The sequence below is a fragment of the Anas platyrhynchos genome, chromosome 1 (genome assembly GCF_047663525.1).
Source record: "Anas platyrhynchos isolate ZD024472 breed Pekin duck chromosome 1, IASCAAS_PekinDuck_T2T, whole genome shotgun sequence".
Lineage (NCBI taxonomy): Eukaryota > Metazoa > Chordata > Aves > Anseriformes > Anatidae > Anas > Anas platyrhynchos.
Window position 1 is genome coordinate 43,343,006 of NC_092587.1, and position 15,837 is coordinate 43,358,842.

The 15,837-nt window shown below is 43.3% G+C and overlaps 1 protein-coding gene across 1 annotated transcript in view; it reads left to right on the forward strand.

The window, feature by feature from the left end:
• PLBD1 (phospholipase B domain containing 1) overlaps positions 1–15,279 on the forward strand; it is a 37,310-nt gene extending 22,031 nt beyond the window's left edge. Inside the window, exons 5-11 of the mRNA XM_027453513.3 lie at positions 191–355; positions 1,558–1,702; positions 8,260–8,460; positions 8,571–8,711; positions 12,556–12,741; positions 13,890–13,996; positions 15,021–15,279. Coding sequence (XP_027309314.3) covers positions 191–355; positions 1,558–1,702; positions 8,260–8,460; positions 8,571–8,711; positions 12,556–12,741; positions 13,890–13,996; positions 15,021–15,188 — 1,113 coding nt within the window. The 3' untranslated portion in view covers positions 15,189–15,279. The remainder of the gene's footprint in view (positions 1–190; positions 356–1,557; positions 1,703–8,259; positions 8,461–8,570; positions 8,712–12,555; positions 12,742–13,889; positions 13,997–15,020) is intronic.
• Positions 15,280–15,837: the final 558 nt, after the last annotated feature.

Consider the following 15,837-nt stretch of genomic DNA (forward strand, 5'->3'; position numbering starts at 1 on the left):
GCCAGACACTTAAAGATACATAAGTGCCTCATTCCAAGCTGAATTTTAGCATTTGGGTCTTGTGAGCAGGTGTTTTGCAGAAAGTATAAAAGATTGCTTTGAGAAGGAAAAAGTTCTTAACAGCTGAGTTTCTATTGATTGCTGCTTCTGTCTGAAAGTGTTTGTTGTGGTCTCTTCTCTCTTTCTTCAGCCCCTGAGCGTCTTTGATGTCCAGTTTCTGAATGCAGTTGGAGACCTGTTGGACCTCATTCCTGCATTATTTGAGTATTCTACGAGGAGCGGACAATGCAATGTGGATGCAGGAGGCCATGGGAAATACCAGTGGGATATGGGTCACTGCTCTGCACTCATCAAGGTGAGCACTAAGAAATTCAGCTCCAGCGATTGTGTTGATTCAAAATGCCATGAGTCTGTGTTTCTGTAGTCTTCACTGTTCATATTGCATGTGCCTGAAGAGACCCTTGTTGATCAAGGCACTTTTATGTAGTTACCATTTGTACCTCCATGGCATTCTGGGTCCAGTTTTGGTCACTGGTGTTTGGAGGGAGGGGAAACAACAAAAATAAAAACCACAGAGAATGACAGTGGAAAAGCTATTAGAATTACTGGGGAATGGGAAGCTACTGTGGAGAGGAAACTGGTTGAGAGTAACTTATTTCATCTTGCCAAGTGAAGGTCAGAAGGGGATACCATGAATGTTTACAAATACCCTGGGAATGTAAGTAGGGAAAAGGTTACTTAGTGCTGGCATAAGAACAAATGGGAGTGTGAGGCTCGTGGATGGTGGATGAATACAGTCCAGAAATTAGAGAAAGTTTTCTTAGTGTTAGCAGTGATATTCTGTATTAGCTTTCCAATGGGGGTAATGACAGGAAGAAAACTCTTAAAATCTAAGGTTCTAATACATCATGGCTGCAATTAATTTTTTCTACTAAAATTGTCAAACATGTAGTCAGTGCATGGAGATTCAAGTATTCCAGAACAACAATGTTTATCTTCAGCTGAGATGCCTTCATTCAATATTTGACTGTAACAAAATGTTTGAGGTGGCAATAAGTCTTAGAAACAGGGAAATGCTTTGAGAAGACATACTATCAATATGTATCTTTTCAAAATACATACCTACTTGCATTTGCTTCTGTGCTTTAAAGTTTCCCAAAGGTGTTTTCACAGAAAGAGCATGTTCTAAGTTAATGTTTGATATGTTTGTAGAGATATGATTTGAGTGCATAAATACCAACATTTAAGAGGAAGAGGGAAACCAGACATGTCTTGGTACATGGGTGCTCCAAAAAAAAACCCTAAACTGTTTCATTTTGAACAATGACAATGATTTGAAAGCAACACATTGGCAAGAACTATCTCCAAAGGTTTCAAAAATTCAGTACACAATTAAAAAAGTTCAGTACACAATTAAAAAGCACAAGAATCTGCTCCTTCTTGAACAATGCAGTTAGACTGCTTAAAACAAATTGTTCTCCTGGTTTCTGTCAAGTACAAAACATGCAGAGTATGGTAGGGCCTGAAACGGTTCATCATTATGCTTCTGTTTTCCAGGTTCTACCTGGATATGAGAACGTATATTTTGCCCATTCCAGCTGGTTTACATATGCAGCCACACTGAGGATATACAAGCATTGGAATTTCAATATAGTTGACCCATACACTAGGACTGGCCGTGTCTCATTCAGCAGTTACCCAGGTAAGGTCTCCTGCCTCCCAAAAAAAAATTCAAGATGACATGGACTGTCTTTGGCTTGCAGATATCTTGCCTGTAAAAAGGTCTATACCTCAACAAGCATTGGGTTCAACGTACCTTAATCCTTTTAGCTATGGGGAGGACAAAATGCCTTGTTCGGTTTTCTGGCCTAAACATCTCATGGTGGTGGTTTTTTTTTGTTTGTTTGTTTGTTTGTTTGTTTGTTTTTCTGTTGGCTAATCACATCTAGTGCTCAGAGTAGTACTAGTTAAATATTCTACTACCTCTCACGCAAACATGCTGCTTTGAGTTCTGCTTGGTGTAGTGCACAGCCATCTCAACTGTTGAACTTAGTACCTTGCTGACAGCATTCACACGTTTGGTAATAACGAGGTTTTGAACACTTGTGTTTAGTACCACGGTATGACTTGTGCTGTAATAACATTACTAGGCACTATCAAACACTAGCCATTTGAAATTGTAGAGACTTTTTTGATGTTGGGTTAGCAAACCTTTTTTTTTTTTTTTTTCTTCTTTTTCCCCTCTCGCAGCTTCTCTAGAAACTGGCAAAGGGAGGTATTTTTAATGCATATTTTACGTGTCAGAAATATATCCAGCCAGAGTATTTAAAATTACCCTTGGGAAGATGAGGCAGAATGTAGTGTTCTCAAGTTTCCTGGAAGAATATTAGAAATTATTGGTACTTAACATTTCAGTGGTGAAATATGTACTCTTGCTGTTTTTGTTATTTTTTTTTAGTTTTTTAATAACTAACAAACAGCTCAAATTAGCACCAAGAAATGTGATCATGAAAAAACAAAGCAAATTTAAGATTGTTTGGAGGAGTTAGCACTGCGTACATTTTTAAAGGTGGAATTTCGAATTCAAAAATGGACAAACACTCAAATCTGCAACTTTTTAAAGTGAAATATGTGCTGTAGAAGATCATTTGATTCTGATGAAATTGTGTTGACTGATGATTGCAAAATGTGCTTTGATTTATTACTGTGCTTGTCTTACTACAAAGGCAGGGGTCTTTTTTGGCTTGGGCTCCTGAAACTGTTCAATAAAGCAATTGCGTTCATTTCACATTGAAAGCAATCTTTTTTTTTTTTGCTTTTATTGTGGATTTCTGACCCAGTAACCCTCAGGAACACAATTTTCCTGGGATTTTTGCTTTAGGGAACGAGTCAGAGTTGTTTTGGCAAATGCCTGTAAAGTGTACAGCCTTTCAGGAGCACGGGTTTTCTCTGAGGAATTTGACTTTCTTGTCAGAAGGAATTTTGCCAAGCCTGTATAACCTGGTAGGAAGTGAAGGCTTTTGTCTGAGCTCTGTTCATCACCTGAATGTACAGAAGGTCATTCTGGATCTTGTATCTCACGAAAAAATACTGTTGAAGATAGTATTGTCCTTTAGGAGAATGTGGCTATGTTTCCCAACTGTTGCGTGCTGTATTGTGCTGCAGATGCAAACTTGGGATCAGGATCTGCCACACAGAGTGACTTTTATTATTATCATTAATGCTACTGCTCTGTCGTTTTTTTTTTTTTGGAGTGTGTATATGCAGGTATCTTTGGGTTGTTCCTTTTGTGGAATCTTTATATAGAGAGAAATACGTATCATCTGCTTTGACAAGACTGATACAGCACACTGTATGAGAGGGTACCTGAAAACCAGCTGTGCTAAATGCTTGGGGTCTGCTTGCTAGTGCACAAAATCCCAGTGCATTTCCCTGAGACTGGTGTCTGCAGGGAACTTTTAAGAGAGGGCTTATTTTAAAGCTTGCTTGTCCTAAGTACTCTGATGCAGTGATGTGGTAAGGTTTCATTCTACCAACAAAATTCAGTGAGAACTGTTGCAAAACGTACTTCCCATGGCTACAGTGGAGTTTGAGAGACCTGTGGTATGTCAAGTGTGCTCACTGGCCACTTAATTACAGGGTAGTATCGCAAGCACTAGGCAAGTGTGACCCATTGACTACAGCAGATTACATTAGCTGTAATGTAGCTCACAAACTTGCAGTTTTCCAGGAGATGAGCAAAGGCAAAATCAGCTGGTCTGGTAATGATCTCAGGGTATCACACAGGAAGGAGGGAACTACCAGAAAACTCTGCTCCATGTTGTGATGAGATGAAGCCCTAAATTTTCAGGGCATCTGACCGTGAAATCCACAAGTCCTGCCCATGGCTCAACTTGACAACTGTAACTTCTCTCTGCATGTGAGTTCCCACTCCTGTTCTCTGTCCTGACAGGTACCTCCTGGGACATTCTTACTGGTTCTTAGTAAGATCCCCTGAACAGGAGGGATCCACATGATCCTAACGTACATAGAAGTATTGACTTTTGGAGGAAACAAAGCATTAAGAAGGAGGTTTCCTTCCAGGCCTTCAGTGGCACTTAACTGAATAATTCATAGCTTTCTGTTGTTCAGTAGACTGGTTATGAAGTAAAACTTAATATGTCCAAAAGCTGTGTCAGAAATGTTTCAAGGAAACACTTGTCTTCTGAAAACGAATGTGCCGACTCCCTGATTTCTCCTTAGATCAGAGTAAAGTTGTCCAGATTATTTATTTACTGAATTTCAAAATACAGCTAAAATTGTGAAATTAAACTGCAAAAAAGAGTATTTGTTACATCTCGGGTTAAAGGATCTAAGCCTACTGGCTAGTCGTGATGTACACCAGCATATGCATTATGATACAGCTAGAGGGCCTTGCACTTCCTTGCTTTTGCTGAGGCTCAGCAAGCAGAGGATGATCTGGAACTGCAGAGTCCATTCCTGTTTCCTCAGCAATTTCCAATATTCTTGCCAGCATGCTTAAATACTACTGCTGCAGTTTCTTTCAAGTTTCCTCCTTTCTGCTTTCTCCCTTTCAGACCCACAGTAGCACTGCAGGGGTACTTGCAAGGGGAATGAATGAGAGCAGTAATCTCTGCTCTTGCAGAATTATTTAACCACCTACGCTCGTTTCCACACTAATCCTAATCCTCACTTGAACCCTGCTCATCATTTCAGCTTTCTCTTCTGTTGAAAGCATCTGTGCAGAGCTGTATGCAGAACATCTCCGTGAACCTCTGGAAAGGAAGAGTGGCTCTGAGCTGAATGCTTGGACACCTCTGACTTTGGTGTCTTGTTCAGACTGAGCATAAGTACTTAATGTTGCTGGTGAGTTTCTGCAGAGCAGTGAACTTAAATGCAAAGGCCAAGTAACATTTGCTAACAACTGTTGAGTGAAGCTCTGCTCATTTGGAGGGATAAGAAATATGATGACAGAGACTAGGTGGGTGTTGTTTTTGCAGGCAATGTCTAGTAAAAAACAAAACAAAACAAAAACAAACAAACAAAAACCAGATAAGGCCAAACAAAAATTCCCCTGGCTGTGCAGTCACTATTTGACACTGCCCCACTGAGTCATGCCCAGATATTAGCCCTATTAGCTGATGAAATTTCCCTGTTTTCCTTGGACAGCAGGGAGAAGATTGCAGTTTCCAAGATCCCCGTCCATTTGGGTGGAGCTTTTTTGAAGAGTTAGTTTTGAACCCCATTTAAAAAAGGGAATCTACCATTTGGACCCAGGCACAGTAGTTTGGGTAGTGACCTGCTTTCTCTAGGTGAGCTACAGTCTAGTTAAATATGTTGTATTCTGGTTTTAGGTACTTATTCAGGGGAATAGCACATTCTCCACTGGCACCAGCATGCTTATGAGTTTTGCCACATTTCTTGCTTCCCAGCTTCCTCCAACATCTGTCTAAAACCTGAGGGCGAGCAGAGGAAAAGCATCTGATGCACTTTATGACTCTGGTATCTCATCTCCATTGTGGGGTGTACCTTTGCCTAGTACCTAGGAGAGATCTGCAGGTGAAAGGAAGGCAGCTGGCAGGAGATAAATCATGGTATGAAAAGCATCTGCTGGTGGGATTAAGAAAGCTAATCCAGAGAAGACATCTCCCTTCCTATTGTTAAGTATGTTTGTAGCCCAGAGCATTGAGCATCTTAGGCTGGAGCTACTCTCATCCATGTGAGGTGATTGCTAGGGCTCTTGTCCCTGACTTCCAGACTATGACACTGCACCTTTCTGACACTGAATGAACACAAGGACCAGTTAAAATTCCAGAAAAGTTGATTCCATCTGGTTGAGAAAGCAGCAACTACCTCTTTAGGAACAATAGCTGTCAGGAGCACATCTCTGTTCCATGTCCCTCCCATTCTTGTACTATTCAGTGTGATGACTCCCCAGAGAACACTATGGCTCAGATTTCAAAAAAAAAGAAAAAATAAACCAAGCAAACCAAAACATTAATAGTGGTGTGAATGAAGTTCCAGAATCTGGAAACTTCAGTTTTCCAGTGGTGTTTGGCAACAGAATCTAAATGGCTCAGACCCTGAAGATGCAGTCAGAAGTGCTTTTATTTCTTTCTTTTTATAGGAAGAGTCAGGTTCGTTGAAAGGGGAGGAAGAAAAAACACAGAACAACAAGATTGAGAGTAGTTGATAAAAATGGGAAATGGGTTTACAGAGGAAAATATGTCACTGTTATCTCTCTGTACAGTTTACCTAAAAGGCAATTTCAATTATAGCAGATTCTCATACATAGTGGAAAAATGAGGATAACACAAGAAGACATCAAATATCTGCTGCTATCTCTAGGCTTCATCTGGGTTTTATTTTTGTGGATGCTTTTGTCCTTGGTAAACCTGTCATATGTATTTAACTTCCTTTTGTCTCAAGGGTGCCTGTACCTTAAGTCATAATGACATATGTTGTCTCTGGATAACTGAGCTAATAATGGTGTATCATGGAGGGCACACTGTATTATAAAAGTACTGCGGGATGAAACTTGGTAAATACTGAGTCCTGGAAAGAAATCCACTTGTTTTCAGCTCATCTTAGCTTTGCAAATTATTTGAACTACAGAACTCATTCGACTTAATTATTTGAGTTGCCACTTACTTTGAGTTGAGTTTTATCTCAGCTTAAGTTGATTTAAAAAGGAGACAAAGCTATTCAGTTTATTTTGAAGTAGGTCACTTTGTACTGGTATCCATGTAGGAATTAGTGCTTAGTTCAAACCACAGTTGTTTAACAGTTTCATTTTTGGTCTCTGGACAAGCACTCATCTTGCTGTGCAGCAGCTTACCTCAGGAGCAGTCAGCGTTGTGGTATAAAACAGGCTGACAGAGCCAAGTTTAGAGTGTTTCCCTTCTTGTCTGTATTTACTTGAAAGAATTCTGCTACGGATACTCTTTATTTATTGCCACTCTCATTCTGTTTTTGAGAGTGAAGTAGTAGGACCCGCAAGCTGTCAGGGTGCTCTGCCTGTTCTATACGGACGTATCATTAGAGAACAGGTAGTTGCAAAGTGTATTTCCTGGATCTGATTTGAGATTTGGGGATTTTAAAGAAATCTTGCTGAAATTGAGCCTTTAAACATTAATTTTGCTAGAAGAAGGTCTGCCTTTTTGATGAGGCAGAACTGGATTGTCTTTCTGGTTATCATAGGTTGCTTAACAAGGCTTGCTGTACAAGATGTTGTAGTCGGACACAACTATTAAGGTATTACACAAAGAAGATTTTAGTATTGTGTACTCTTTAAAGAGTGGTGCCATTAAAAACTTATTGACAAGAGACCACATTCTGGATAACTTCTCCACTGGTAGCTCAGTTAACAACTTTTCTTCCCCAGCCTGGTGACTGCCAGCCCCGTATCCTCTGGAGAATCTCAAAGTCAAGTTATTTCTGCTTTGTAAATAGTTGCCAAGCTATCCATGGCATTATAGCTGACCTTTGGAGTTCTGTATACCACCTCCTGACATGGGATCTGCGATTGGACCTAATGTTTCTGTTGGCATATAACCTGGAAAGGAATCCTGCTCTGAGAGTTGTGGTTGTGTTGAGTTTTACAGGACTGTTGCATGTCACAGAGAAGAATAGGTAGAACTTTCTCTTGTATACAGGAGTTGGCTTAAAGTTTGGGAGGTGCCCATTTCTTAGAGATGCTTTTCAGAATAGTTAGATTGGAAAAGATTAAACTAAGTAGGAAGACTTTTCTACTTGGTTTGTTTAGTACAGAAGAGATCCTTTTTTTGGAGGGGGAGAGGGAAGGGGGAAAGAAAGGTTGATCCATTAAAAAAAAAAAAAGCTGATGAAGATCTGTTTGTGGAGGTTGTATTTTTGTTCTGTTTTTGTCATTGTTTTTGAAGAAACATTTTTGTTATGAACAAACACTTGCTAGACCTTTATACTATGTATTCCCCAGAATAAGACATTGCTTGACATATGAAGGGGAAACTTCCAAGTGGGAAAGGTTGGGACACAAACCTGAAGCAAATGCTCTAGACAAAGCAGGTTGTGTGTTGAAAACATGACAAGTGAGAAATTGTACTGGCAGGTGGGCTCAAAATACTTGCAGAAGTTACCATCTCACCTTCAATATTTTTACGGCTTTATTTAAAATGTCCAGGCACATACCCAAGCCAAGGGGATATAAATGAGTCTCTAGTTTGTTTTGTGGATACAACAAGGGTTGAGAGATAACAAATTTTTGTCTTGTTGATTAAGGCTTTCTAGTGTCCTTGGATGACTTTTACATACTTGGCAGCGGCTTGATAATGTTGCAGACCACCAACAGTGTGTTCAACCAAACCCTCATTAAGCAAGTGGTGCCTGAATCCCTGTTTGCTTGGCAGAGGGTCCGCATTGCTAACATGATGGCAGATGGTGGCAAAGCTTGGGCAGAAACCTTCTCAAGGTGCAACTCTGGTAAGTACTGTTAAATATGAATATTAAAAGAAAGGATGTGTTCCTTCCCCTGCCCTGATACCCCTTTCCTTCCCTAGGCAGGGCATGTAACTCTTTGCTCTCATACCTAGGGACCTACAACAATCAGTACATGGTGCTGGACCTAAAGAAGGTAAAGCTGCAGAAGAGCCTTGATGAAGGCGCATTGTATATTGTTGAGCAGATCCCAACCCTTGTGGAATATTCTGATCAAACAAATGTTCTACGGAAAGGTAATAGCTCCTATAGCATTTGCTGGCCTAGGAGAGCCGTCTCTTTGTGCCAGCTGACTGTGCTTTGTACCTTTGTAGCTTTCTGAATGCTGTTGCTGAGGTTTGAGTTAGAAAGCCTTGTGTGAGTGTACCAGTGGTGCTATATCAATAACACTGTCCGCTTCTGCTGTCTGCTGTGGCAGAAATATGGTGAGTGTCTGTGTTTCTTAGAAGCAGGGGAGGGAATAATAGACTTCTTTCTTTCCTTTTTTTTTTTCTTTTTTTTTTTTTTTTCCTCCTTTGGTATTGTTTTGCCCAGTTTTAGAGACCCATGAGGAGGAAGGTGAGGTCTATTTGCAGCTGTGCTGAATAACTGTGATGCTGTGGGCTGCTTGGTGAGTGTGTTGCTGTATAAGGAGATGAGCTTTTAAACTGGAGAGAAGCTTTGCACTAGATTTAGCTCCTGAACTTTTCTGGAGTTCTGTTATCTAATAAACTTGTTCTTCAAAAGATTCCTTGATCCCCCAGCAAGACTAGCAGTAAGTTGTTGGAAAAGAAACAAACAAAAACCTAGGTGAAATAAAACACCCACTGTCAGGTTATATTCACAAGTGGTTTATAGACATATTATGCCAGCACCCAAAAGCCTGATCTCTTTCCACAAATTTAAGCATGTGCCCCTTCCTCTAATCACGTGCTGAGGTGCTAAGTTGATGAGAATTGCTCTTTATCATCAAGATCACTGGAAGTGCGTGGAATGCCATTTTATATTGACTGCTAGGGTTGCTTCTCTTCGGATTTTTTCCTTGTGTCTGGGTGCTTGGAAGAGTCTAGCTTATTTGAGGCACTGCTGCAATGTGAATGTGGTCTTGAGATGTTTCATACCAATAATGTAGAAAGATCCCCTCTCTACCCTTTATGCTTTTCTGGCTCCTGTATCCATGGAAGATATGAAGCAGGCCATTGCATTTTATCTTCTAGTATTTCTGTGTGGTTCAATGGTGAAATGCCTTGGGATCCTCTGCAGCGTGTCGTGCATCATAGTGCAGACAACCAAGCTAAAGAAGACATCTCTAGCTTTTGCACTTGAAGTAGCACAACCATGTCACAAGAGCGTGGCATCTGTGCAGGCAGGCCAGTCTTAGTGGGTTCCTTTTCAGCAGTGGTTGTAGAACTGCCGTGTGGGATTCCCATAGGGCTGAGTCCATGGGGGCTTGGACACCCACTAACCGATTATTCCCTCCTAAGAGATCTTGTGACTGCTCTGTGTGGGAAAGTGGTGACATGCATTAGAAGTTCAATGATATTTTATGTTTACTGTACGGCTCTTCCCAGGTTATGTAAATGCACCTTGTGTACGTTGGATCTTGCAGCAGAAGTCACCCAGTCTCCAGAAGCTTAAATGTTTAACAGCACTCAGGGTGGGCTGAGCTCTGCAGAAGTGCTGCCTTTGAGACCTCAGCTGCTAAAAGCCAGCACTGGTTCTCTGAGCACCAGTCTTGGACTCCTCCATGCCACCCAGGGCAGGGGCTTTGGGGGGATTTGTCTGTTCCCTGATGCTTGGAGCAGCCTGGGTGAAGGAAGCTGCCTTCCTCAAGCACAGAGCTGGCGTACAGTGTGTGGAGTAGCAAACCCTGGCACACTCTGTGATTTTCTTGTAGCTGGTGTTCAAAGATCTCTCACCACTCTGGCCTGCTCAGAGAGAGCAAGCATCTATTTGCACCACAATCATTTTTCTTAATTTCTTTCAGGCATAAACCTAGGAACAGCAGAGAATGAGAATTGAGTTCTCAGGTGAACAAAGGCAGACATCGCTCTAGTAAGACCTGGATCTGGAAAACAAGCAAACATTATTTTTTTTTATGTGGGTTTGGAAATGGAAAGATTTTTATGGCTTTTGTCAGCTTGTCTGTTAGGCCAGTGCAGGTGGCTTCTGAAAATCAGGAATCTTTTATGTTGCCCCTTCCAGGCAAAGTTGTCAAGGAGCTTTCTGTATGTTGATGAAGAAAACTCAGGAACCCTCTAGAGGAAGTGGAGGAGGGCAGTACTGGCTCCAGCTTAGGGACAGGGCACAGGAATGGCTACAGATCAGATGTTTGCTGATGATGAGTGAGTAGCGCATCCATTTCAGTATCAAAATTACCATTTCCAATCAAAACTTGTGATCTCAGTCTCTTCCACCATGTGCTTCTCATCTTTTCACTGCCCTTCCTCTCAGCACTGCTGGGATCCTCCCTCTGGGCAGAGGAAAGTATTGTCTCAGACAGCTATTGCTACCTTCATGTCATCCCCCTGCCCCCTTCCAACATTACATCACTTTTTACTCTTTTTTTCCTCACTGTTCACACTGCCAGACCTGACAGGCAGGTTTCAATGGCCTGTGTCAGCCCTTGGTTAAAGCCTGCCTCAGGTTGGATGCTGCACTGTCAGTGTGGGATTTGCAGTCTTGCAGGGCCTAGGACATAAAAGAGCTTTTTCTGGAAGAGAACTTCAAAGGTTCTGTTTTAGAAAATGCCAGCAGACAGGGTACTTCCACCTGTGCTGAACAGGACCCAAGCTAGTAAGGCCTCTGCTCAGGCAGCTTTCCAGTGCTGATGGTGTCTGCGTATCTGTCCTTCAGGAAGCTCGGTTTGTGTAGGTGCATCTCGCTGTCAGTGAGTCCCAGCTGACTTACTTGAGCATTTTACCATCAGACTCCTCATGTCGTACTGGGCTATGTTAATAAATGGAGTACTGCATTTACTAGAGTTGAAATAGTAAGTCTCTAAGCCAGATTTTTTCAGAAGCAATGTTCCCTGTTGACAATGGGAAGGTTCGTGCTTTGGAAGGGAGCTAAAAGTATGCTGGTCCTGGGACTAGCACATGCTGGGACTAGCTTATGGTATATAGTCTCTGCCTAAAGACTCCTTGATGCCTGCCTTGAAGAGTGTGTGTGGGGAAGTATAGATATCTAGTGTATTTCTCCTAGGGCTTGAGGTACCCAGATGGTCTCCTGGCTCTTCATGAGTTTTTTTTCTTCCTACAGTAGCCTTGTTTCAGACAGTTACATCACCTAGCCAAACTCTCTGGAGTTCTGGCTGGTAATCCTGCAGAGAAGTGCAGGATTAACACTTGCTCTTGGAAAAGTTATGATGGGTCTTTGCTCTCTCGAGGTCAATTGCTTCTTATCCCTCAAAGGCTGATGGGGAACAGATGTGCACTTGTCACTATCTCTTGTTCCATGGTTCCTGTTTGTCTGTCTATCTCCAGGACTTCTGCTGAGACCTGGGGCCTCTTTCTATCTGCTGTTTTGGGACCTTCATTATGTTATCAGTGTATATTTGTTTAGGAGACTTCATATCTTCATTTTTAATTGTCATCTGCCCTCATCGCTGCTCTGTGTGGTGTCTGTGTTTGTCCCTGGCAATTCAGCACAGTGCATGACTGCCTTGGTGAGATGGGAAGAGAGGAGAGAAGGGAGTGCATTCAAGCCTCTTGCAAGGAAGTTTGGTGGAGGGAAATGATCTTTCACTGCTCTCAGGCTCAGAGGAGTGTAACCTCTGCAGAAGGGCTGTGGCTGGTCTGTGTCCACCTCAGGCTCCTGCAAGTCTGATCTTGGCTGCTTTGCAGGATGAGTCCTCAGGGTGGAAGTCTAGGGACGGGCTGCCTGTGCACAGTCCCCAGTGGTGTTATGTAGGGTGTCAACCCCTGTCATTCCAGTGACTGTTGCCTTATTTTGTTGCTTTCAAACCAGTTTGACCTGTTATTCCTCGAAATCTGGTCAAGGTGATGTGGTATGGGAAATGGTTTATTTTGCTTTTGTTGATATAAACAAGAGTGTTCAGCTTTTCCAAGTGACTAACAGGTTGTTTTGTGTCTCCGTCAGGTTACTGGCCTTCATACAACATCCCTTTCCACGAAAAGATTTACAATCTCAGTGGGTATGCAGAATATGTTGAGAAGTATGGCTTGGATTTTTCTTATGAGCTTGCTCCAAGAGCAAAAATCTTCCGTCGAGACCAGGGCAAAGTGACTAACTTGGAAGACATGAAGTACATCATGAGATACAACAGTAAGAAATACACTTGTATATTGTGGAGCTGATCTTAGTAAAGCAGTGGGACCTTTTACTTTTTTGTTTTAGTGGGGAACTGCAGCTTTACTTACAGATCAGAGTTACATTACCCTAGGTACAGAGTATATACACAAAACAATAAATAAATAAAAAACAACACAAGATGACTCTAGCTAGGAAACAAGGCTAAAAATTGCTCTTAACAGAGAGAGACTGGGTTCCTTACAGAGTAATGTCCCTTGGGCTAGCTGCGCGACCTTTGCAAAGAGCGGCTGACACTCAAAGAGACTCTCTGAGGACTGCTGTTACCCTGCCACATGTACAACCTACAAATCTTAAATGCCTTAAAATCCTAAGCAGCAGTCACGTCAGATCAGAGAATTTGGTGTAAAATTTCAGGTCAGTTTGGTGCTCTTCTGTTCAAGAAGGGTGATTTTTAGTAGGTAATGTTCTGCTCTGCTTTTCCCTGACAGGGTTCTCCTTAACTGGATTAAAAACAGCTTAATTAACTTCTGGCTAAGCCCGTCTTTAAGTGCAGATAGCTTTAGATGCTATATTTTGATTCCCAATTACAGGGAGCACTCTGATTACTGGGCTTGGGGTTTGGGAGGCCTCTCCCAGGGTGGGGTATTGCTGCTGTTTGGGCTGTGAGTAGCAGCATGCTCATAGATGTTGGGGCTTGTCCTTCTTCCCCTGCTAGCTCACAGCTACTGCAGTGGGTGTTTGAAGGCTTTGCTCCTTGCCACTTATTTTAGTCCAGAAGAGGAAAAGACAGGATCTCACTGCTATACTCTCCCGCCCCCCCATCCCTTTCTGTTCCACTTTTCTCTCCTCACAAAGTTCCCACAAGCTTTTGTCATGCAGAATTACAAATGTTTGTGGTTACAGGTTGGTGGTGGTGCCCTGGGAGGCAGAAATAACTGAATGAATTTGGATTAGGAGCTTGTCTACTTAATGTTCCATCTTGAGCACTGATTTTCCAGTTAGTACCTAAGGAGGAGCATGAAAGCAGTGTGATAGACTGTTTCTGCCAGCACACTTAGCCAGCATTTAGTGGTTTGGGGACTTTGCTTCAGTAGTAGAGACTTTGGGTGAAGGGACTAATTTGATTACTTTTCTTCCCTCCCCGCCACATTTCTCCCCAGACTACCAGCGTGATCCTTATGCTGAACACAATCCTTGCAACACCATTTGCTGCAGGGAAGACCTGAATCCTTCCTTTCCAGTGCCTGCAGGCTGCTACGACTCCAAGGTAAGTAACCTTATTCTCAATATCTGCTGAAGGTTTGCTGCAACCTGTTTGTGCTCTTCTCAAACCTGTGGCAGATTTCCCTGTCCTAGGATGGGCATGGCCAGGCCTGTCTGTTATCTCTTTTCATTGTCCCAGTGCTTGATGGGGAATGATGGCCATGGGGACTTGTGGTGTTTAGGCATTAAGTCCCAAGGCTTTCCAGCAGGAGGAATGTTAGTGAAGGTTGAAATAAGTCCTCACATCACTTGGAGGACGATGGGGAAGGTAACTAACTGTTGTAGAGCCCCAGCCTCCTGGTAGTGGGGGCTGTGTGGGTGCCTCCCCAGAGCCCACCAGAACGTGTCTTTGTCCTCATTTTAGTTTTACCTTTTCAGAAGCCTGGCTTTCTAGTGAGTCACACTGCTCCAGGTCTCCACCTTTCTGTAAAACTGCTTCGAGCAAAGTTCCCCAAAGGTCACCTTGCTTTTTGGGTGAGAAAATCCTTAGACCCCCTGTCCTGGAGAAAGCAGCAGTTTTTCAAGGCAGTTTGTACATTATTTTCACTGTGAAGGGCAATACCTGAGCACACAGCTGTCCAGCCCTGACGTGCTGCTAAGTTGTGCAGCAGGGGACCAGCCTGCTGCTTCTCTGGGTGGTTTCGTTGCTCAGATGGGCCCTATGGAGGCTGCTCTGGCACTGCCAGTGCTGAGCATCTCCTCTCGGCTTGGCTCTCACGCTGCCTACCGAGACTTTTGGAGGCACTCAGACATAGGCAGGACTGTCCTGAGGGCAGACCAACTGCCTTTCTCACCCTGCATAATGCAAGGGCTAGAGGGCAGCCTGGACTCGGGCTGCCCTTCAGCACTGGCTGTTTGTGGCTGAAGATGCCTCTGTAGGGGAGGAATGCTGCCTGACCAGCATGCATTTCCCATTGCTCAGTTTCTTACCGTATTGTTATCGAATCTCCCTGAGCTGTTCCTGCCCTGGGATGGGTGCATGTCAATCATGCAACAATTTTGCCCTGAACTCCTGTCCTCTGTTACAGGTGTCAGATTTCCGCCTGGCTTCAGCGTTCACAGCCACTGCCATCAACGGCCCCCCCGTACAGGGTGGTCTCCCTGTCTTCACCTGGAGACGGTTTAACCACACACGCCACCAGGGCCTGCCTGAGTCATACAACTTCAAATTCGTCACCATGAGGCCGATCCTGTAAAATCAGCACTGATATTCCAAAATGAGATTTATTTTTTTTTTTGATGGAAACTTTCATTCCTGTGTGTAATAAATCCAGCTGGATGTACCCATCCCTGTGCCTTGCCTGCCTCCCCCTGTCCTGCCTGCTGGGTGCTTTGCACAGAGGTGGGCTGCCTCTGCGCAGGGTGGTCCTTTGCCTAGGATTGATGGGAAGTGGGCATGGCACTGCTTTTTGGTGATCTGAGCAATCATCACAGCTACTCCCAGGGGATGAGTGAACGCAGTGTGACCAGCTGAAGTGATCTGTCTCTAGGCACGGGACCTGGCTTCAGGACTGGGCCAAACCAAGCAGCTTTGTCTCTGTGCTGGCTTGATGTTTGCCTCTTGTCTGAGCAGTGCCTGTCATCTGATGCCATTTCTAGTGAAGAGACACAGCCATGTTCTCCACAGCAGGTAACTGAGCCCGTTGTTTATAGGGCCCCCCTTTCAGGGGCTCGTGCGAGGTTTCCTTTGTTGTCTCACTGAGGTGGCATGCAAAGGTCAGGTGTTGGGAGGTAATGAATGGATGCAGTCGGTGAGTTCTGAAAGCAGCCCGATGCTCTTGGATCCCCCAGGCTGCAGTGTAGCAGCAGGAAAAGGTAGGTAAGGGTGTATGTGTGGTGGGAGTG